Source organism: Pantherophis guttatus, chromosome 4 (assembly GCF_059756535.1).
Source record: "Pantherophis guttatus breed Tessera chromosome 4, ASM5975653v1, whole genome shotgun sequence".
Classification (NCBI taxonomy): Eukaryota; Metazoa; Chordata; class Lepidosauria; order Squamata; family Colubridae; genus Pantherophis; species Pantherophis guttatus.
The window spans coordinates 147,033,092-147,057,772 of record NC_142066.1 but is presented as its reverse complement, the minus strand read 5'-3'; the positions used below and the strand labels follow the sequence as shown (position 1 = coordinate 147,057,772).

At 37.0% G+C, this 24,681-nt stretch overlaps 1 protein-coding gene across 21 annotated transcripts in view; it reads left to right on the top strand.

The window, feature by feature from the left end:
• Positions 1-24,681, top strand: part of ZMYND11 (zinc finger MYND-type containing 11) — a 115,496-nt gene that overhangs the window by 37,128 nt on the left and 53,687 nt on the right. For 19 of the 21 annotated variants that reach the window (XM_087893045.1, XM_087893044.1, XM_087893053.1 and 16 more), the window contains exon 2: positions 22,643-22,777. In XM_087893045.1, the coding sequence (XP_087749171.1) occupies positions 22,662-22,777 (116 nt within the window). In that variant the 5' untranslated portion in view covers positions 22,643-22,661. Of the gene's footprint in view, positions 1-2,770; positions 3,007-22,642; positions 22,778-24,681 lie in introns of those variants that run through there. The other 2 variants (XM_087893047.1, XM_034402069.3) reach the window with 2 other exon arrangements.

Sequence of the window (24,681 nt, the reverse complement as noted above, 5' to 3'; positions counted from 1 at the left end):
AAAAAAATTACAAATTATTACTAAGGTTATTCAGATGTAAAAGCTACTAGTGGGAGAAATGCAGAAAGATACAATTTTGAAATATGAAATGTATTGATTTCAATTTCTTTTGTTCTAAAACAGCAAGTAAATCATAGGAGCCAAAATGGCTGAAGGCATACATCTTTGTAATATTAAAATGGTCAGCTGAGAGTAAAGCAAAGCTCTAGGAATATCTCAGCAGGGATACAATACCTGTTTTTGCATGCAAAACCACTCAAAAAGGCTTTAATTATTTGGAGCATCTTGCTGTCATGCCTATGCTGTTGTTTCTTATGTTCTCCCACTAATTACTTCATCTGTAAGCATGCTCTTTTTTGTACAAGAGTTACATCAGTGATGCATATTTCTTATGTAGGATACCTGCAGTATTTGTGATCCTATACTTACCCCTAAACTGGCATTAGAATTTCATTGTTCATTGGACTTTAATATACTCATTTTAAAAAGCAAACAAAAAGCTATAATTGTGGAACAAATCATTAAAAAAATGAACAAACTGCATATAACCTATTCTTGGCTAAAAAGGATAAAAATATTTCAAATAAATATATATGTTTAATATATATATATATATATGCATTGCTCTTAATGGTATTTAGCTTGCAGTTTTGAAAATAGGAGTGAATTTCTTCAGTTTCGTTTCTCAGTCTGCTTCTGGTTTGTAATTAACGCTTGTCCTTCCTCCCTCCCCTCCTCCCACACACCCCCAATATGATAGAAGTTTGATGACAATGAAGTATATTTGAAAGTTTCCTGTTTTTAACAAAGGAATTAAAAACTATTTTGTGCAGAAATAATACCACTGGCTGCTAACTTATAAATTCATCTATAGCCTAACATTGACTTAATTTAGTCACTGTAGATATCCACGTACAATATACAGCTTTTTTTCCCCCCAGATTCTGCTGATATATGTGAACAATTTGAAAATTTCTTTCTGTAACCTCTTAAGAAAGCTATTATTTAAAATGTTTTGCACTGACAACGTCTCTCCTGAATTGCTCAAATCAGCTAATTCAGTGAATTATAACTGTATGAGCCACAAATTTGTCTGTGGGACCACAGCTAAAGCAATAAAAGGAAATAATCAAGTTATTTGCTTGAATAGGCAGTAACTATTGCTGTGCTTTCTTAGCCTTTTCATTAAACCTGAAAGAAACTTTGTTCAGTTAATCAATCTTAGTCAATTTAAGGATTTTAATTCATGATTGCATACTTTAATTGATGAGTTTGGAGTTTAGACAAATGCTTTATGTTTTGAAAGCAGTTCTGGTGTTTACAGTTTATACCAGGGCCTACTGTTATTTGAAATGTAAAGATAAATGAGTAAATAGATTTTCCTGAGAGTGAGCTATAGCTTATTTTTAATCAGTAAAACATTCTTATACTTTAATACTTCTCAAGTGTGTCAGATTGGCTGTTACATATCCTTTAATAATCAACTAGTTGAACAGAAAGCTTTTTTTTATCTCAACAAGTATATAATAGTGAAAAAAGCAACATTTGAGAAGATGGACTTGAGGGTATAACTAATATATGTGGAAACAGGTGGCAGCCACACATGTTTTTTCCAATAAGTGATATGTTCCTCTGCTAACTGTTTGAAGTCAGTTGACTAAAGCACTGGTGGTCCACGAGAAAATTTTAGTGGTCTGCAGAAAACTTATTTCCATTTTTTATATTGCACTAGATCAGGGGTCCCCAAACTACGTTGCAGGATACGTGCAACGAATGCTTGTGTTGCTGCAGAGACTTGTGTTGTCTCCTCCTTCGGGGTCTTTTTGTGTGGGGCAGAGGGAGGCAGAAATTACTTGGGGTCTGCTTCAGCCTCCTGGTGTGAGGCTTTGGGTGAAGGCTGGAGGGAAGTGCCACTCGTGGTGAAGAGCCAGAGGGCCTTGTTCCAGTGAGACTGTATCATGGCCTGGAACTGGCTGACCATCTCAGCCCGCTGAGCCTTCAGGTGCCTATACCTGGCCTTGCACTCCCACAGGTCTTCCCTCTGCTTGGAAAGCCTATGCTCGTAGTCCCCATTGAGATGCTTCTGCTGAGCCTCCTTCTGGGTCACATCCAATTTGAACTGAGCCAGTTTTTTTGCCAACTCTTTCTCATGGTGGCTGCTTCCTATTGGGGCCCTAAGGAGCCCGGGCAGAGAGGCCAGGAGTGGGGGGGGAGGGGAGAGGCAAGTAGAGGCTGGCGAGGCGCCCCTCTACATGAGTGACATCAAGGTGGCCATTTCCACCCAGTCACATGACCACCTAGCCACGCCCATCCAGCCGGTCATTAGGCAGATCATATTAGTGGTTCACGGGATTTAAAATTATGAATTTAGTGGTCTCTGAGGCACGAAAAGTTGGTGACCCCTAGACTAAAGTGTCCAAAATCTCTGGCTATTTTATTTCATTTATTGACTACCTCTGTTTTAGGATTACCCGATTTGGACTGTAAAAAATCCATGCAACAGTTAGATGGCATTGGATACAGAAGATTCTTAATTGATGCAGCCCAGAGTTTTGAAGGCCAGTAGTCCTGTTTTACATTCTGCTGTTCAGCCAAAATGATTTTATAGTTAAAATACACTAGTACCTATTTGAATTTGGGTCTGGACTTAGAAAAGCTCTTGGGAAAGTTGTTTTTTTGTTCAAGAAAACTGCCTTCAGAATTGGCTGATACCCAAATAGGCTCACAGGAAACTGAAATGTGATTTAAACCATTATCTAAATAGACTTACAGGAAGCTTCATTTGCAGCTTTCTTCTTGATACAGTTCAGTCGCTTTCTGTGAGAATGGACTACAGATTTTTGTAAGTTGAGTGACACTTTTGTTAGAAATGGATCATTATTAATGGAAATATAAATATATCATCTAGAAATCCTGCCGTTTGAGCTCTTATTTTTTTTCTCCCCTTGGAAGAAATTTCTTTAGTGAGATCCAAATATTGTATGGATTTTGTGACTGAAGCTACTGGTGAGTTTAACTGATTTTAAATAATTGTGGGAACATTGTGTTGAAAGGATGAGTGCATCGTAATTGTTGAAATTATTTTATTCTCCCAGTAATCACTTAGAGCAAATAAAAACAAATTTAGAGACTTCCATTGTATGTGTTTGAAGAAAAATATTATCTAAATTATGACATGAGAGATGCCCTAGTATGATGCATTTTTGTGGCAAATCATGAGTTTGCTAGCATTAAAGAAATAATACATCTATAATCCATGATACTTCAAATATTTGAATAAAATAAGTTTCATCTAATAGGAAACTCCTCTGTTACATTAACGTTTTTTTATTTCTCCTCTATATTGCTGGGTTTCTCTGTTCCTGAAATTACTTAATGGAAGATGCTGTTTTTAAATTTCAGTAAGGGAAAAATGTGCATATTTTTACACATACTAAAAGTATTGTCTTTTGAGGCAAATATTTTTTGCCTAAGACACAGTGCTTGGGAATAATTCTGTGGAGTATTTATTTCTCCTAGAGTTATCTTGTCATCTCCCAAGCATAACTCTAGAAAAAAAACCCACATTGTCACCAAAGTGTTGGGTATATGCACATGTCCACAATTTTTGCAATGATGATATACTAAGTATGGTTATCCCTTCAATCTCGGGACACTTTTGGCTCCCAAATCATGGACAAATTTTGAGATTCTGGAATCTGAAGTACCTATAAGAAAGAGCTTACCTAGTAGGTATGGATCAGAGTTTTAAATGGTGTTACCAGGGTTAAAAAAAAAACTCATGACAACAATGTTCATTTGCAAACAGAGAGGATTAACTTTTTCATGCTTTTTCTGTAAAAGATTAATTGTTTCTGTTTGCAAATGAACATTGTTGTCATGAGATTTTTTTAAACAGTTTTTTTTTTAGCAGTTTTACAAATTTTAGACCAGGGATGTAAAACTCAGGGACTGGATCCGACCCATGGTGTGCTTAGATCTTGCCCATGGGGCTGCCCTGGATACAGCAAAAGACTGGCCTGCAATGCCTCTGCCAGCAAAAACGGAGCTTGTGAGGGCTGCGGGCGGCCCTCACAAGCTCCATTTTCTTTTCTTTTTTCCATTTTTCCAATTTACATAACAATAAGCGTTTTTTAACAGTACTGTGTTGTGTGTCTCTTACAGTTATCTACATTTATTTCTATACATTTTTGTTTCTCAGTTCTAACCACTTATACCTCTTACTCCAAACCTCGTAAAATTCTGTTCTTCCTTGCCTTTTATTTCTAATGTGAGCTTATACATCTCGGCACATTCTAATATCTTATGAATAATCCTCTCGTTGGCTGGTATATTTTCAATTTTCCAACATTGGGCATAAACAATTCGTGCTGCTGTTACTATATGTAAAATGATACATTGGAGCTGCTTCTTTATCTTTTGATTAATTATTCCTAATAAAAATAATTCAGGTTTAAATTCAATTTGTTCTCCTGTTATATCCTGTAACCATCTCCTTATCTATTCCCAATATTTCCTTGCTTTGGGGCATTGCCACCACATGTGATAAAATGTTCCGTCCTTATATTTACACTTCCAGTAGTCCGGTTTCATATTTGTGTACATTTTAGCCAATCACGCTGGTGTTAAATGCCACCTATAAAACATTTTGTTCTGATTTGCTTTATATGCAGTTGACAATGTTAATTTACAGTTTTTGTTCCATAATTTTTTCCATTCCTCTAAATTTATATTACGGCCTACATTTTGTACCCATACTATTATTGGACCCTTCACTATTTCTTCTTCCATTTCTACCTCTAATAGATATTTATATGCTTTTGTTATAAATTTTTCTCCCTTGCCTGTCAATATTCTATCCAATTGTTGTGGTACCCCTTGAATTCCATATTCTTCCATATCTTTTCTATATCTCGACTGTGTCTGTAGATATGGCTACCAGTCAATAATTATACCCTGTTCTTTTAATTCTTCATTTGATTTAAGCTTCCCCTGGCTATCTAATAGTTCTTTATATCTTATCATCTTTTTTTTATCTAATGTGTTCAGATAAATCGTTGCCTCTATTGGTGAAACCCAGTTTGGCAATTTCATATAATATTTCCTTTTAACCTTTCCCCATGTCCATATCAATGCTTCTCTTATTTGATGTTGGTAAAAAGATGAGTATGCCTTATTATGTTTATCCCATAGGAAGGCATGCCAACCTGCCTATAGGTCATGTCCTTCAATCATTAAAACCCTTTTATTGTCTTAAGTTTATTCAATCTCTGATCCATAATAGCCCCGTAACTTGATAATAAAGTTCCCATTTTGGGAGTCCAAAGCCACCTCTGCTTCTATTATCTTGTAACGTTTTCATATTTATCCGTGCTTTCTTACCCAACCAAATAATTTTTTTAATTAAAATTTGTAATTTTATTAAAACACATATTTGACATTTACACAACATACAACATATAAATATCTTATCATTTTTAAAGCATTGTTTCATAGTGGTCTTCCATCTATTACTTTATCTTCTTCCCCTATATATTAATCTATTACTCCTTCTTCCCCTCATTCTTTTTTTCCCTTTCCCCCTATAGAGATCTATGTATTTTAATTATATCTTTAATATTACACATTTCTACATTAATGTTATATACATTTTTATTCCACTTCATACATTTGTTGTATATATATTTTGTACTTCTAATCTCTCCTTATAATTATTATTCTTTATTTCTAGTCTTGAGCCAATTATACCATTTATTCCATATTCTATAATAATCTGTCTCTTCTTTTTCCTTAATTTCTTTTGTTAATCTGTCCATCTCAGTCCACTATAAAATCTTATCTATCGGTTCTTCCTCAGTTGGGATTTTTCCTGTTTCCAATTCTTTGTGTAAGTTATTCATGCTGCTGTTAAGATGTGTACCATCAAATATTTTATTTCTTTGGAATATGGTTTTGTAAAAATTCCTAACAAGAATGTTTCTGGCTTCTTTTCTATTTGCTGTTCTGTTATTTGTTCTATCCATTTCTTAATATTTGACCAATTTTTTTTTGCTGCCGGACACGTCCACCATAAATGATTATATGTTCATTTATAAACATAAATGGGATTTCTTACATTTCCAACATGTTGCACTATTGTTCGGGTATATCTTTGCCAGTCTTGTCGGTGACAGATTCTATCTGTAAAACATCTTCAGCTGATTTTCCTTGTATTCCAACCAAATAAATTTTTAAATTATTTTATTTAATTCCTCAAAGAATATTCTTTCCAATTTTATAGGGACTGTCTGGAATAGATATAATAATTTTGGCAATATATTCATTTTAATCACTGCTATCCTTCCTAGTAGTGATAACTGTAATTTCCCCAAATCTCTAAATCTTTTTTCACTTGTTGTATCAGTTTTTTATAATTATCTTTTATTGAAGAACATCTTACAGTAAGCCAAATTCCTAAATATTTAATCTTTTTTTCAATTTGCAATCCCAAATCTTTTTCTAATCCTTTTTCTTTTTCAGTTAAATTTTTTACTAATATTTTAGTCTGTATTAATTTTCAGTCCTGCCACTGTCCCAAATTTTTCTATTTCATTCATTAAGGTGTTTCCTGTCTCTAGCAGCTCTTCTATGAAGAACACTAGGTCATCCGCAAATGCCTGTGTCTTATGTTCTTCTTTTTTTACCTTTAGTCCTTTTATCTCTCTATTGTATCTAATTTGGGTTAGCAGCACTTCTAATGTCAAGTTGAAAAGCAGAGGTGACATTGGGCATCCCTGTCTTACTCCTTTGTTTATTTCGAATTTCTCTGTGTTATCCAAATTAATTATCACACTAGCTTTTTGTGTCATGTATATCGCCTTTATTGTTTTCTTGAACTTCCCTCCAAATCTCATATCTTTGATCTGTTGGAACAAAAACTGCCAATTAAGATTATTGAATGCTTTCTGGGCGTCTAAAAATATTAGTGGTACCTGTTTTTCAGGATTTGCTTTATAGTACTCTAAGACATTTAACACCATTCTTATATTGTTCCTAATTTGTCTTGTAGGTAAAAAACCATTTTGGTCTGAATGTATTATTTCATTTAATATTAATTTCCTTTCCGCAATTATAGTAGTAAAAATTTTGTAATCTGTGTTCAACAGTGAGATTGGCCTGTAATTTTTTATTTGTTTGGGGTCTGTAGCTTCTTTTAGAATAAGGGATATATAAACTTCAGTCCAGGAGTCTGTTAATTTGGCCTTCTCCAATATATCATTACACACTTCCAGTAGTATCATTTCAAAATCTTCATACAAACTCTTATATACCTCCCCTGGAAGTCCTCTTATATACCTCCCCTGGCCCCGGGGTTTTATTACTTTTTTGTTTTTGCACTGCTCTTCTTAATTCTGTGGCTGTATCTCTTTATTTAATATTTCCCTCTGCTCTTCTTTTAGTTCTGGCAAACCATTAACCTTTAAGTATTGTTTTATATTCTCTTCGTCTATTTCTTCTTTTTTATATAGCACCTCTAAAGTAATTCTGGATTATTTTTTTTGTTTTTTTCCATTTTGTAATGTAACTCTCCATTTTCATCCTGTAATTCCTGAATCAATCTTTTTTCCCTATCCTTTTTTAATTTATACGCTAGCCACCTCCCGGGCTTATTTGCATGTTCAAAAAAAATTTGTTTTGCCACTTTCAATTCCTTTGCCCTTTCCTCTTGCTCCACTATATTTAGTTTATGTTTAGCCAGAACCATTTTCCCTTTAATTTTTTCATCCTGGGGCTCCCTTTGTAATTTAGGTTCTAATTTTTTAATCTCTCCTGCAGTGTATTTTGCATTTGCTTTCTCTCTCTCTCTCTCTCTCTCTTTTTGCTATATAAGCTATCGCTATACCCTTTAGGTACGCTTTAGCTGTATCCCATATAATTTGCAATGATGTTGGTTGTTTTGTATTTTCTATAAAAAATAATTCCATTGCTTTTTTAATCTTTAAAATAAATTATTTTTCCTTTAAAATATGGGGATTCAGTGTCCACCTTCTCCTAACTTTTTTCTGTCCTTTCCAAATTATTTTTAAGGGATTGTGGTTAGCCCATGTATTTGACATTGTTTCTATATCCTTTCCTACATCTCCATTCATCCATGCCATATTTAATCAGGACCAGGATTTATGTGGGTTCAAGAAGAAAGTGTATTCCCTTTTTTTTTTATTCAATTCCCTCCACTGATCGAATACATTGAGTTCATGTACCATATCAAAGAATGATCCTGGTAGTATTTTTTGTTTCTTTTTATTTTTCATACTGCTAACATAGTCCTTTTTTTTCATTCACCACCGCATTGTAGTCTCCTACCATGCAAATATTTTCCTGTTCCATTTCTTTAAGTTTTTTGTGTAATTTGCTGTAAAATTCTTTTTGATTCTCATTTGGGGCATAAATTGTCACCAACAACCATGATTTCTGCCCAATTTGTAGTTCTATCATTAAAATTCTTCCATCTATATCTTGATATTTTAATTTAGCCTTTATTCCCTCCCTGATATATACCGCTATTCCCCTAATGCTGTGTATAGTGTTCCTAATTTTGGGAATTCCAAACATTTTCTATGCTGCTCTTTTATATGTACCTCTTGTAGGTACACTATATCTATACCTTGTTTTGCTAATTTTGTTAGTATTTGTTTTCTTTTAGCAGGGGCATTTAATCTGTTAACATTAATCGATATTAGCCTAATTTCTTCTTCCATTGTTCTACTAATATATTGGTTTCTGTCTTCTATTGATTCTAACATCTCTTTGTGGTTGTGTTCTCAAACCCGCTCCTTCTCCTTCCCTTTGTCCCTTTTCTTCCTTGCTTTCTATCTCCAGTTCTATTTCTTTTAGCTCCTGTTGCTGGTCTTCCTGACTTCTAGATTCTAATTCCTCTTTACTATTGCTCTCTTCTTCCACCCTCTCCAGCTGATCATAGAGTTCTTGTGCCTTGTCTAGATTATCTATCTTGATCTTTCTCTCCTGCCATGATACCAACATCCCTTCTGGGATTAACCATTTAAATAGTATATTTCTTTTAATCAACTGTGCAGTGAGAAACCTATAGTCTCTTCTCTGTTCTCTTACTTTCTTCGGGACTTGTTTTAGTGTTCATATTTCTTATTCCTTATAAATCATTGAGTCATCTCTTGTAATCTTATAAATTATGTCTGACTTTCTTTCTTGCAAATCTTATATGAACTTCTCATGGCAGTCTATTGCGCCTAGCGTAGTTTGTGTGAATTCAGTACGCGTCTTCATTCTCCAATAATATTTCTTGCCTATCCCTTTGTAACACTCCCGCTATCAGCCCTGCCATAATAGTGCCCAAGTCTTCTTCCTTTTCTTCCATTACATTCTAGAATCTTAGATAGAATGCAGCTCTCTCAATTTCCAGGTGGATAATTGATTCTTCGAGTCCCTTATTCATTGCCATCAATTTTTTGTCTACCACGTCCACATTTTTCCCCATTTGTTCCAACCTCACTTCCACTGTCTTTGTTCTTTCTTCATTTTTTTCAATGGTTTGTTGTATTGTCTCTATCTTATTGTCCAATTTATTCATATCTCCTTTCAATTCTATATGATTTTTAGACATTTTTTCCTGCATCTTCATCATCAATTCCTGAATGGCCAATAATATTGTCTGCATAGTTTGCATGTTTGATATTATGCTATTATGATATTTTCTGTCCCCAGTATTCCTTCTATTGTTCTCTCACCTGATGGGGATGAGAGTGTTAGTGATGGGCTTGATGTTGTTTTCTTTCCTGTTCTCAATATTGTCGTTGTAGTGCTTGTCATATTACTCAAGTTTACTATCAGATATATATTGATGGTCGTGCTCATTTGGTTCTGTGAGGAAGTTATTTGGGCAATACAGCTTCAGGTTCAAAAGGTTGTTTTTATTATTTACAAATATATACATGCATACGATAATGAACAGGGTGTCCTGTTACATTTTTACCCTAACTATATGACTCAGATGTTGAGAGGAGAGAGAAGTTCACGAGTTGTCTCGCTGAGAGATAGATGAGAGAGAGGGAAAAAAGGGGAAGATATCCAAGTGGTTTCTAGGTAAGAGTCCAATAAGAGAGTATATTGGCTGATATAGTCACATGTGATGTCTGTAAAGACTTAGCTCCTTCTAGTCTCTGGTGCATCATATGCAGGCAATATCTGACAGACCCCTTCTATTGCCAAGTGTGATGGAACAGTGTTCAAAAATAATAATAAACACAAGTATAAGAAAAAAATTATAAGTACAGTCCAACTGATTTGCAGTGGTTCCAATGTGTTTCACAAGTACAGGTTTAGTTAAGAAATCGGCAATTTGGTCTTTGGTATCGCAATGAACAAATTCAACAAAACCCTTTTTAACTAGGTCTCTCACATTTTTATAACGTATATCAATATGGCGAGATCTGAAGCTGACATCATCCCTGACTGAAGAGGCTATGACGGACTCATTGTCCTTGTGGAGAGTGATAGGTAGTGAAGGTTGTGTCCAAATATCTGAAACTAATTTGTATATCCATGTGAGAAGTGTGCAAGCGTCAGAAGCACTGGCATATTCAGCTTCGGCCGTGGAATTAGCAATGAAGTTTTGACGACAAACGCGCCAGTCTACGGGATAACCATTTAGGAAGTATATAAAGCCTGATGTGCTTTTTCTTGATTTTTCATCCCCTGCCCAATCGGCATCTGAATAACATATAAGTTCTGGGGTGACCCCTTCATCAGGTTCTAATAATAAGATCATATCTTTTGTATTATGCAAATATCTGAGTAACCTTTTCATAGCAAGCCAATGTTGTTCTTTAGGCTCATCTACTTGTCTAGATAAGAGATTTGTACTTAATGATATATCGGGTCTACTCCATCTGCTGATATAAAAGAGTGATCCTATGATGAATTGATATTGAGTTTTATCATGATGCTTGTTACCGTCTAGATAAGCAATTTTATTATAGTCAGTGCGCATGGGTGTATCTGTGGGGTTGCAGTCTTCCATGCCACATCTTTGTAACAGGTCTTCAATCAGATATATATTGATGGTCGTGCTCATTTGGTTCTATGAGGAAGTTATTTGGTCAATACAGCTTCAGGTTCAAAAGGTTGTTTTTATTATTTACAAATATATACATGCATACGATAATGAACAGGTGTCCTATTACATTTTTACCCTAACTATATGACTCAGATGTTGAGAGGAGAGAGAAGTTCACGAGTTGTCTCGCTGAGAGAAAGATGAGAGAGAGGGAAAAAAGGGGAAGATATCCAAGTGGTTTCTAGGTAAGAGTCCAATAAGAGAGTTCATTGGCTGATATAGTCACATTGTGATGTCTGTAAAGACTTAACTCCTTCTAGTCTCTGGTGCATCATATGCAGGCAATATCTGACATTTACAGTACTCTTTTAATTAATTCTCAACTTAATTCAAATCTACTCAATTCCCTTTATAACCAATCTTGGCAGTACTTGAATACAATGCTGTTTGTTCTCTTAATTTTTCTTTATACCTTTATACCTTAATCCACTCTTAATACCCTAACTTAATCCTCTTAGCTTCTAATTATTTGTTACCACTATATATTTATATAAATGTCTATATGTATTATTCTCACAATACTCAAATTAATATATATATAACTATCAGTTAGTTAATTGTAAATAAAATATACTTATAACTCTAATCAATTATTATTATAACTCTTATCTGTATATTAAGTATCTAAATATATAGCCTATACATTTAATCCCTTTAATATTTCCTTATTTAGCTAGCAGCCTATTAATTTCACACTTTCTCTCCGAACCTACATTTCTTCATTTTTCTTTCTTTCCTAAATCCACTGTCCCTCCTTTCTGTTCCACTCCTGAACCTCTCTTCTCATTCTCCAACACAGTTCACTTTCGTTGTTTTCCTCCTCCTCGGCTCACAGTCTCTCTAAGGAGGCAGTTTCCTTCTCCAATCTTCCTCCGTCTGCCGCCAATCCACTACTGTTACTCTTGCCGCCACATCTTGTCCTCTCTCTGTCTCTTTTACTTTCTCCAACTTTCTGCTACGTACTGCTCTTTCTCTGTCTCAATTTGCCTTCCTTCCATTTTTTCACTTCTCTCGCTGCTCTCCTGGACCACCAATTTTTCTCCGCCTTCTAGCTGTCTGTCACCCATCGTTTTGTCTTGCTCACTCAGCCGTCTCTCGTCTTCACTGTACCATCTCCCTTTTTTCTTTCCTCTATTTTCATTCTTTCTTCATTCTGGGTTTCAAATTACACCTTCCAATCCTCTCCCAGCCACTTTCTTGCTGCCCCTCTCCTCCTAAAGCTCTTGCCACAAAGTTCTTTGTTTCCCTTCTCTCAATCTTTAGTTATTTTAATTTGCTGACTCACAGCTCTTTCTGCTGGGTTGGCTGCTTGATTTGAGGATTCCCTCGCAAATTGAGCTTCCTTCTTTCACCAAAAATCAAGAACTTACTCTTTCTTTAGGCTCTTCTCTTCTGTTACAGTTTTGGGATATTTTTTCTCACTTCAATGACACAGATTGTTAGATATATCCTTGCTTCCGCATTGTCTCTGACTAGTCATGGCCTTGGGTCTGCCATCTCGCAATAGCAGATGCTTTCACGCCATGTTTAACGGGTTTCCTTTCGTTACAGCGGGTGATCGCCTTTCACCTCGCTATCCCCCAGGCTTCCCCCTTATTTCGCGTGGCTCTCCAGGCTCTCCGCATTTTGAAGGGTCCCCAATCGTGAAAAAATCAGAGTTAAAGGACGGAGACTGTCCTCTTTCCTCTGCACTGCCACAACATCGCCACCAGAAGCCTCTAAGCTCCATTTTCGCTGACGGGGTTGCAAGAGGCCGTTACAGCCTAAAACAGAGCTCAGGAGCCTGTTTTCACAGGCAAAGCGCTTGGACCAGCACAGGTGCCCCTGACACGAGTGATGTCGAGCTGGCCATGCCTCCCATCCCCCTGAGGTCAAACACAACCCTGATGTATCCCTCAATGAAATTGAGTTTGACACCCCTGTTTTAGACCCTTTTCATTCATTTAGCATGGCTCACTCTACTTTAGTGAACTTGAATGGTTTCTCCAACCCAGCTTCTCCAAAGCTGCTGCTGCTTCCTTTTATTTTATTGATCAAGGAATTCTTCTAATGGAACCCTCTTCCACTACATACAGAGTCACAATTTAGGTGAATCTTGCCTAACTGGTTGATCTCCAGATATTTAGGCTACAGTCACCCACAGTTTCATATCCCATTGAGAAGGAGTGAAGCAGCCCTTTTTCTCCATTGCTGAGCCACACAAAGCTCCAACTGACTGAATATTTATTTATTTATTTTGTTTATTGCTAGTCCTTCTCTTGAGTTTTGTAATGACAGTGCTCATAGAAAATCACATTGAGAAAACATACCTTTAAGAAACTTATCTTCCATCAAAAAAAAAGTTTCTGCACTTTCTTACATCCAGTGCAAGTACTCTGTTCCCTAATATTACAACAAACAGATTATGAAAGTGCACCAAAGTTTTCACAAGAGTCAGTGGTAGAGTTGTGAAATTTAAGCTTATACCATAAACCAGTTACACTGCATTTCTTTAGGCACAATGAGATGATCCCTTTGGTCTTACTTCTGTTGTGTCAGGTTTTGATGTAAACCAAACCAGGAAACTAACTCTACAAGTTTGACTGGGACTATATTTTATTGATATAAGCTACGGTAACAAAATCTTGAAAATTTGGCTGCATTTTTCCTTTTTTTCTCTTATATCCCAGAGACCTAGGCCAGAGCTTGTCTGAATTTCTTTTTAATGTTTTCCTTGTTTCCTGGGCCTAAAGCAGGGATGTCAAACTCATGTCATCACAGTGGTGTCATGTGATATATTGGGACCTTTTCCCCCTTCGTAAAACCAGGCGTAGGCAAGGCCAGCGCATGACGCATCCGGCCCATGGGCCGGGAGTATGACAGCCCAGGCCTAAAGCATGTTTTTATACTTTTTTTTCTAACCGTCACTACATAGTTTTTCCAAAATGATCTAATAGCAGATTAACAGAGTTGGAAGGGACCTTATAGGTAATCTAGTCCAACCCCCCGCTTAAGCAGGAGACTATACACCATTTCTGACAAATGGCAGTCCAATCTTTTCTTGAAAGTCTCAAGTGATGAAGCTCCCACAACTTCCGAACTTCCGAAGGCAACTTCTATTCCATTGGTTGATTGTTCTCACTGTCAGAAAGTTCCTCCTTATTTCCAGATTGAATCTCTTCTTGATCGGTTTCCATCCATTATTCCTTGTCTGGCCCTCAGATGCTTTGGAAAATAGCTTGAACCCCTCCTCTCTGTGGCAGCCCCTCAAGTATTGGAACACTGCTATCATGTCTCTCCTGGTCCTTCTCTTCACTAGCCTAGCCATACCCAGTTCCTGTAACCGTTCTTCATATGTTTTAGTCTCCAGTCCCCTAATCATTCTGGTTGCTCTCCTCTGCACTTTTTCTAGACTCTCAACATCTTTTAATAGTGTGGTGACCAAAACTGGATGCAGTACTCTAGATGTGGTCTTACTAAGACTTTATAGAGTGGTATTATTACCTCATTTGATTTTAATTGTATCCCTCTGTTTAATGCAATTTAGGATTGTATTTTCTTTTTTGGCTGCCGCTGCACACTGCTGGCTCATATTTAATTGGTTGTCCACTAAGACTCCTAGATCCTTCTCACAGTCACTGCTATTAAGCCTGGTTTCACCCAGTTTATATGTGTACTTGTGTTTTTTCTTACCTAAGCGTAGGACTTTACTTTTCTCTATATTGAATTTCATTTTGTTAGATAGGGCCCAGTATTCAAGTTCTCTCCAAGTTGGTTGCAATGACTTCAAATTAATTGAAAAGTTTTTAATCTAAATTTGAGATTGTCAAGTTGTTTGATAATTTAGGCGAGGAAAATCCTGTTATTGCTTTTTTCCCCAGTTAAAGTCTTGAAACTAAATCAGTGATGTGATTGTTTAGCAACTGTTGTATCTTCTCATTTCTTTCCAAAAAGTTTGTGCCAGAAGCACAGGTAACCTTTGGATTGTGTCAAAACATATTTCATCATGAGTGTTGCCTAGATGTGTTATATGTTCACAATATTTTAGTCTATCTTGTCTCCTGAAAAATACTCAACATGAAATTACAAAATGCAACACTCATTTTTTAAAAAATACATCAATTTAAAAGGCCACTTCAAAAAGTTTATTGATCAATGCACTCAGTAGTACTCTTATATTTTCGATCCATTTTCTTTCTACTACTCTTTCTGCCTTTTACTCTGAAAAACGAAGAGGATGGGAAACTACTTGCACAGGCTTGCATTGTGGTGACTACACTATAGCTTCTTAATTCCATTTTTGAACTTCAGAAAAGGAAAAGTCAACAGAATAGGCATGTCCAATTTTATTTATTTGAGATGGACTCGAAATAAGGCTACAAGCTAATTTTTTTCTGTTGTGTCTACATTATGAAATATCCTTCCTCTAAAAACTAGGCTGACGCCTCATGTTGACCTTGTAGATGATTTTGAAGGCCCTGTTTTCCTGTCTTGGAGGAGTAGTTAAAATAATCCCTGCTTGGACGTCTTCTTTTAAATTAAATATTATAATTGTTCTTATAACATTTCGCTTTCTAATGAGTTGTAAAGATTCAGCAGCATGCATATTTAAAAAATAAGTAAGCCATATCCCTACAAACGAACCATTAAGAAATAATTTAGCTATTTTTTTTTCCATTTTTCACAGGAAAAATGGATGACAACTCTGATTTCTTGCTCATTAGCAATAGATTTTGAATCTCCACTTCGTATTCGGACTGGCATTTTGACTTTTACAACACTTTTATTTTAAATGATTTTATTTTAAAGTTTTAATTTTTAAAATTAACCAAAAGCTTTTAGTTATGTTTTTAATCTTGGGAAAGAAACAGCAGTAAACTGGAGCCAATTGGAGATCAGAACTAAAGTATAAAATAATTGTGACCATTGGCTTCTAAATAGAATTGTTTCTTTTTTAGAACATATATATTTTACAGTTGAACCATGTTTGGGGGCAAGTGAAAATACATTAATTTTTGTGGTATTTTTCTAAAACAAAATGCTTTATTTTTATATGGAATATGGGATTTGTTCAGTTAACAGACCTTCTGAGAAGCTGTTGATATTTGGTAAACAAACTGTTATTCTGACATTAATTAATTGTAATTTCTTTCTGACCCCATAACAATTACCAAAGACAGCGATGCGTTGCAATTGACATATCTTAGTTTTATTATGCACATTATAAAATCAGTCCATTCTGATTAATGCCCTGCTTTTGAGCCTGGGATCTCCCTATTATTTGCATTATACAGATTGACTTATACAACGTATTATTTCAAAATATTGCAAACAGAAAGCATCCGTTAACTTTAACATATTGAACCTGTGTAGAGTGTGCTACAGTACCAGTGCCTTGTGTTGCTATGTATTTGATTAAGTTTGTTTAGAATATGCTTTCAGTGATGATTATTGTAACAGTTGTCCCATTAGTTAGTCTCTCTCCATTTCAAATAATATGGAAAATACTGACCAAAGAAAATGGCCAGCCAATAATATGAATAACACCCTGTTCATAGGTTACTCAGCTTGGAGCAACATGAAATGCTATTTACATAGCAGTCACCTCTAGGTAGGAGAGTTATATAATTACTTTTTGGGGTTAAGAGAGAACCTACAACTTAGTTGTATACGGTGGTGGGTTGCTACCAGTTCTCCTTATTTCGGGAGAGCCGGTTGCGGAAATCTTGATGTGAGAGTGAACCGTTTTGCTCTGACAGTCAGCTGGGCCCTCCCGCCCACCCCCTCGCTATATCTACCTTAATCCCTCATTTTTTGCCCAGTTGTAAGGCGCGGCAGAGCGGATTGCCATGTCTCAGCTGTATTTTAATTCACTTGCGTGAAGCGCAAGTTCGGCATGCATGTGAGCAAAGCGAGCATACACGGTGATTGCGCGCAAAGCACGTGTGAGAAGCAAACCGATGGTAACACCGGTTAGAACCCACCACTGGTTGTATAATATATATTCTTTGTATGCACAAACTAAAAAAAGTGTTCCAGTGGGAAAAGCCAGAGAGAGAGATTGGAGATCTGATTTTCCTTGGATTACACCAGTGTTCCTGCTTCAATATAAGCCGTTTTGTCTATTTATGCCAGGGGTATAAAATTCAATTTCATTTTGGGCCGCATCAGGGCTGTGGTTGACCTCTGGGGGCCGGGTGGGCATGGCTGACTGGGTGGGCATGGCCAGCTTGACGCTACTCACTGGGCATGGCCAATGGTGGGTGTGGCCAGCTGGATGGGCGTGGTCATCTTGACACCACTCCCCAAACTGCTGGCATGTTTCCTCTTTGCATCAAGTAGACCGGGCTGAAGCAATATAGGGCGGCCCCTTACATTTTCCAGAATGGCCCCACGGGCCAGATCCGACCACATTGTGGGCCAGATCTGGCCCGCAGGCCTTGAGTTTGACACTCTGCCGATTTATGCTATCCTGACATTAACTTCTACTCGGTTTATAAATTATTTGTCAGGTACTTGAGACTAATCAATTGGATATTGATTTCTATTATAACATACATACTAAGAAATGACCAAGGAATTCTTGGCCTTCAAGACAAGTAAAAGCTTGTCTCAAGCAATTGTGAATCAATATTTAGAAGTGGTAATGTTTTTGATCTACTTTTTACCTCGGAGCAGATGGCTGGGGTTGAAAAGTTGGAGGACAGCTGTGATTAATCCTGTATCATTGTCAGATTATTTTCTTCTCAGTGTATGACTCCAGCACCTGCATAAGAAAGGTGGGCAAATTAAGATGGTCTTCTTCAGAAGTCTGATGGATCACTTTGTTTTTCAGGAGGTGGTTGGGGATTTTCTTTCTTCTGAAGACTACCCAGAAGGTGCAAGGTGTGATAAGTGTCAGCTCAATACTGAAATTTCAGCAGTTCTAAACCTCTATTGAGGTGCTACAGCTGTTGCCAATGCAGAATGCTGATGTTGACACTTGCTGATGTTGACAGTTGAATCCATGTTACCTGTGACATTGCAAATGGAGTCTACTCACCCTTTCTGATGGGTTTGGGAACAATTACTTCCCTTCAGGATATGAAAGGGGCACAGATTGAGGGACTAACACTACCTAATTGCCCTCAATCCATTTAATATTACTACTCAACTTTTTGAGTAAAGAGCAGCAGCAAAAGATGTACACATTCAATTTTTGTAGACTAGAGCAGTCTGTTATATGCTGCTTGTTTTTAACTCAATGTTTTTAAGATGCTTGAGAAGATTAATATCCATGTGCAAGCTACCAAGAGTCTGTGGGATTGGGTGCAACAGAAATTATGTAAAGGAGAAGCCAGCTGTTGCTAGACCAGAGAGGTTATCAAGAATATAGTATGCATAAAGATCCCTGTTAATTTTTAATTTAATGGCATTCTTTCCTGAAGTAGTATGACATAATGGTATATATGCAAGCCTGGAGACGATTCAGGAGCATGAGGACTTAATAGAGATCAGTTTTCTTAAAAACTAAGTTCCATGAAGATCAGTCACATTCCAGCAATGAAATTTACGTAAGAGAGAATGAATGCAAAACAGCATTCATTTTCCAATATGCTTCTCTCCCAATAGAAAAGAAAATTTGTATTTCAGGGTTGAACTGTAGGATCCTTGTTGCTCTCTGAGCTTGGTCGATTGCAGATGCTTCATTCTCGTTCAGATATATTGACAGAAATTGACAGTGTTTTAGAGTTTTTAGAAGGAGCATAGTATTCTAACACAAATTTTCATCTAGCTGCATCCATCATGCTTGCTTTACCTTCTTCCCCAAAAAGATGGGTCTTCCAGTTTTCATTGATTCCATCAGGAGAGTATTGCAGAATATCAGCTATCATAGTTGCCTTTTTGCACTATAGCTTGATGTACAGATATATTAGTCGAGAATTACAGATTTCAAAATGGTTCAGCATGTCCTACCATCAAATCCCTCATAGTGAGAACATTGACTAGGCACTCTTAAAAGTTACTTTTGAACCAGCCCCTGATGCCTCTCCCCACCCCCCACAGGTGATGCTGTGGCAGTACTGGCTGAGTTATCTAAAGGCTATAAGGATTTTGATCCAGGGTGTCAAATTCAACGCCCTTGGGGTGCTTAAATCTGGCCCGCGAGGCTGGCCTGGAAATAGCAAAAGACCGGCCCGCAGTGCCTCTGACAGCCAAAATGACCCCACCCCAGGTTGCTCCTGCAGCACCCTGCCAGCCAAAATGGGGCACTGGGGAACCGTGCAGTCCATTCCATCTCCTCTCCCCCAGCTGGCCCATGGAGGAAAACTACAGTGCTTATCCGGCCCTTGAAGAACACCAGTTTGACACCCCTGGTCTAGATGGTTCAATTCTAGTAAAATTCTGTTTTTGGCTTTCCGGGAACAGTATTTCATCTCTAACTCTGGACAGGGTGCCACTTGCTATTTTGGGATGCTCTTAGAACAGGCTGTCAAACTCGATTTCATTGAGAGTTGTGTTTGACCTCGGGGGGGGCGGGGGGATGACTGGGGGGCGAGGCCAGCTCAACATCACTCCTGTCGGGCACCTGTGGTGGCCAAGTGCTAAGGCAGGATTTCCTTCAGACCCTCCCTCACTCTCATAATCTTCCTTCCTTCCTTCCTTCCTTCCTTCCTTCCTTCCTTCCTTCCTTCCTTCCTTCCTTCCTTCCTTCCTTCCTTCCTTCCTTCCTTCCCTTCTTTTTCCTTTCCTTTTCCTTCTCCTTTCTTCTTCCTTCCCCTCTTATTTTTCCTTCCTTGTTCTCTTCCCATCTTTTTCTTTTCCTTTCCTCTTTCCCTTTCTTCTTTCCTGTCCCTTCTTGCATCTTCAAATGCAAAAAGGGAAACATTTTTCCTTTTGTTTTGTTTTGTGTTTTGTTTTGCTAGTCCTCTGCCAATGAAAATGAGTGCCCCCCACCAGACCCCGTTTTCAGCCACGATGGCCTCCTGCAGACCTCTGCCAGTGAAAATGGAGCACGGCCCCCTGAGCTCTGTTTTCACTGGCAGAGGGCTGCAAGAGGCCATCATGGCTGAAAACAGGGTCTCTCTCCCCCCCCCCGTTCCATTTTTGTTGGCAGAGGCATTGCAGGCTGGTCCTTTGCTGTTTTCAGGGTGGCCCCATGGGGCATATCTAAGCATTCTGCAGGCCAGATTTGATCCACGGGCCTAGTTTGACACCCCTGTCTTAGAGTCAAAGCTTCTGCACAAGGAGCAGTCATGGCTAGGACGACCTTTGCAAGACACGTTATGCAACAGTTGAACCTCTTTATGGGCCAGAAAACCTTGTTCATGGTCAGTCAAGCCTTGGCCACTTTCCATTTGGATTACTGCAATACTGCAATAGGAGCCAAGATGGCATAGTGGTTAGAATGCAGTATTGCAGGCTAACTCACTGCTCGCTTCTAGGAGTTGATTAAGAGTTGCTCAAGTTTGACTCAGCTTTCTAGCCTTCTAGCCCTCCTCATTAAAATGAGGACCCCAATTGTTGGGGGAAATATGCTGACTCTTTAAGCTGCTTAGAGAGAACTGTAAAATACTATGAAGTGGTATATAATAAGCCTAAGAGCTATTGTTATTGCTGATATACTTCACATGGTTTGTGTACCCATCTAATATTTCTGCTGCATGAGCTGCACTAGCTCTCAGATTCAAGAGAGGGTGAAGTTAAGACTGAGGCTGCGTAGAGACTCTAGGCAGATTTCTCTTTTGACTCCACCCCCAAGTTCTGCCACTCCTTTAGAATACATCACTAACTTCTTTAAAAACAGAGTTTTCTAGCCTGCAACGATTGTAGGCAATAAATGGCTTATCTGTAACTTTTGGCTGCTGTTTGCTGTCTGCTGCATAAGTACGTAAGCAGCACAAAATGCTTTCTTATTGCTTTCTTGTTGTATTTGTCATAGCTGTTTAGATGGGGGAGGAAATCTATAAAATAAGATATAGTATTTTGTAGTTTTAAAAATGTATTATAAATAATAGAGCTTTATCTTGCTCCTGTTTTGCTTTTTTTAATGGATGCATAGATATTGTAAAACACATTTAAAATAGATTTTCTGTTTTTATTATTCTGAATACAGTTTTAATGTTGAAAAAGCTTTCCAATCAAGTATTTCAGCGTATTGGTGACAAAATAGGTTATGTTAACAATATTCATTTTAAGACAATCTCAATATCATACTTAATCCATTCAGAGCTAATGAGAAAGAATGATGTGTCTTTTGATGAATGAGATTGGGGTTAGTGAATTTCACCCTCTTCCCCTCCTGGAGGTTGGGGATATTTAGAGATTAGAGACAAGTTCAGATGGTTCGTAAGAAATCTTAACAAATTAATGAATCTGTAAGCAGTCTGTCTTTAGTGGTGGATCTTGGTTATCTGCCCTGCCTTCATTGCAATCTTGGGTTCCGTTGTTCAGTCAGGAAACCACGATTGGAATGCAGATTTTTTCAGTGCATTGAAAAGAACTATAGGCATTTCTGGAAACAACGGAGAAATTCCTGCATGCTTTGCAGTAACTCTTAGATCTGTTGTAAATTGCTGGGAGAGAAACATCCATGTTAATATTTGGACATGATCAGAAAGGGAAAAGCAATTGGTCACAAATTGTCTTCATGAATGGAGAAAAGTCTTTTAGAGCTATTGAATAAAATATTGAACTGCTATTTTTTAAAACAGAAATAATAACAAGTAATGAAAAAGTTGAGGTATTGTGTATCTTTTCTTCCTTCAACAAGAGAAAAGTTTGATATGACTTTAGAACTTTCAAGGCCATTCCAAGTGTTTGGAATGCTAGTGAGAGCCATCTTTAATAATTCAGGGTGGCCATCATGATTCAGGGAATTCACGGGATGTGTCTTCCAAAAAAAGTTTTGGTCCTCTCCAAAATTTTAAAAGTTTTTTCTAGAAACATCGTCTTCTGGTTGTCAGTAATATAGAAATCTGGGGTTTTTTTGGGGGGGGCAGATATAATAATTATATCTTCTTTTAAGCTAGACAATGTGATAGACATGAAAGTTTCTTCTGTCTGCGTTCCCCTCCTGTATTTTACTGTAATTAATTCCAAAATTTATGCATTGAATTTCATATATTGGAGGAGCAAGGAAGTTAACAGAATATTGTATATGGAAAAGAAGACTAAAAATTGCCACTGGTTACATGTTGCCCAAGGAGCAATTTTATTTTGCTCTTTAGCAGCCAGTTGAATTGTAAGGAAGTTGCAGTTTAAAGTTGGATTGATTTTTGCATATAATATTCTTTTACATATTTATATGAACTATTTTCCATAAGACCTATCTTATTTTCTAAATGGCACAGCTTTATTGTGATTTAACTCCTTTGTAAGGATGTGTGTGGGTCCTTCTATACTTCTTCAGATTTCTGCCTGATAAATAAAATGACCTTCATTAATCAGAAGTTGACTACTTTGATCCATCTTTACAAAGAAAATTAAAACAGTGACTTTTAATGTTACTAAATAAGATAATCTTATTTCCAATTGCTGTTTCTCTTGCAGTTCAGCAAGTGAAGAGGACATGGCCCGTTTAACGAAACGACGGCAGGCAGATACAAAGGCTATCCAACACCTTTGGTCAGCTATAGAAATCATCAGAAACCAGAAGCAAATTGCTAACATTGATCGTATTACAAAGTAAGTATCTTTGGAATAATAAAATGATAATATGAGCCAAAGAGAACATACCAATTATGCAAATGGAGCATCATCACACATAAGAATGATTCGTGCTCTAAAGTCCTGGATCAGGTGCTAAGTCGGTGAATGGAGAAAGTACATTCAGAACTGCTCTGGATTTATCTGGTGGCTTGTTTTGCCAGTCGTAGAAAAATGTAAAATGCCTGTGGTCTAGTTTAGAATAAATTCCCATTGTAAAGACTGTTGCCTTGAAGAGTTTTTTTTATTGTTTATAAAGTATAAAAACTATGAAAGAATTATATTTTTAGTTGTTCAATAGAATTTCTCCTATGCAAATGTGTTCCATTTGTCTACTTCGAAACATAATGTTGAATGTCTAGGATGGGTCCAGAGACTAATTGTTGAATATATCTTTGTATATTTCAAATCCTGATTCGATCTGTGACCTACTTAGTTAAAACAGAGCAGGTGATGGGGAATATTCTGGCAATGCGATCAAGTAGACAAATAATTTGATCCAGCATAAGATACTTTTCTCCGGGTATTCATCACAATGAGATGAAGGGAATAATGCATTTTGGCTGGGGAAGGAGTATAATGTCACTGAACTAAATCCCAGCATTGGTTAAATTGGGAGTTGTTATGCAACAATCTTTGAGGGCCACAAATTTTTCACTTCTGAACAATATTCTTTCCCTTCTCCACAACTTCTAATGCATATTAGAAGTTTCTATTTCAAATCATTGTTTGCCTTCACATCTGAACATGAGAAACTGTGACTTGCAGTTCTGTTGTTTCCTGAAAACCGGGATCACACACCATAACTCTATTTTGTGATCTTAATTTTGTGACAACCTGAATTTTGGATAAATGGGGTCCAAGATGATTCTTTACAATGAGTTGTCACAAAACCTATTTGCAGCCTTTTGCAATGGACATGAATAAAGGGGAGGAGGAAGTGCGCATCCCTGAAGATTATGTGTGTTCTCGTGTTCCATATCATTTCTGAATATAATAATTGTGTCATGCAATGTAAATGCATTTGGCCACAGTTCTCCAAGTTACTTCAAAGCAGAGGTTATGTAGCACCACTTTCTGCTTTAAGCAGTCCTCTGTGTTGATGTTTGTTAATGTGTTGTGATTGCATTGTCACTGTTTGGTGTGGGTGATACAACAGCTGTTATATCCTGGTCTCTAGATAGACATTTAACTTCACAGTGTCCTTTCTGGAGGTGAAGAGTATTTGCTGAGTAAAAAAATTATCCTACTTGCAGAATGGTTCACTGAAAGCTGTTGAGTATCCCTCATGACTAAAAGTGAGAAGAAATACTTCACATGAAATTTCTGATTTTCTGCTTTTTTCTAGAATGTGGTCCTTTAAAAATTGGTTATTCTTTTGTTCTTGGCATATAAAAACACTAAAACAACTAAGCAGTTTCCTTAGTATTTTCCAGAAGAGTTAATGGCAACAGAATTGATTCAGTCATTTTGTAACACACAGGGTAAATGTAAATGAGGTTGTAAACATTTTGAGGACTTGGATATTTTTATTTACCTACAGGGCTGAATTAAATTGCAATATGTCACCTAAAAGGAAGAAAGATTGTGATATATTGCAAGTTGCAGCTGAGGGATAAATTATATCGCAAAGTACATAATCAAGGTATCCTTTGTCCTACAGGAAAATGTGAAATCAGTGTAAACTGGTAAAACATATATTCCATGAAACAGAGTTGCCAACATTTTTTGAACCATATCACAGTTACTCTTTAAAAGTAAAAAAAAACAAAACACTGATTAGTTCATCTCTTTGAAAATATTTAACACGAACGATAATTAGATCATGTTGCTAAGCATGTTTCCATGGAATTCATGAGTCTTTCTGAAATTCAGGGAAATGT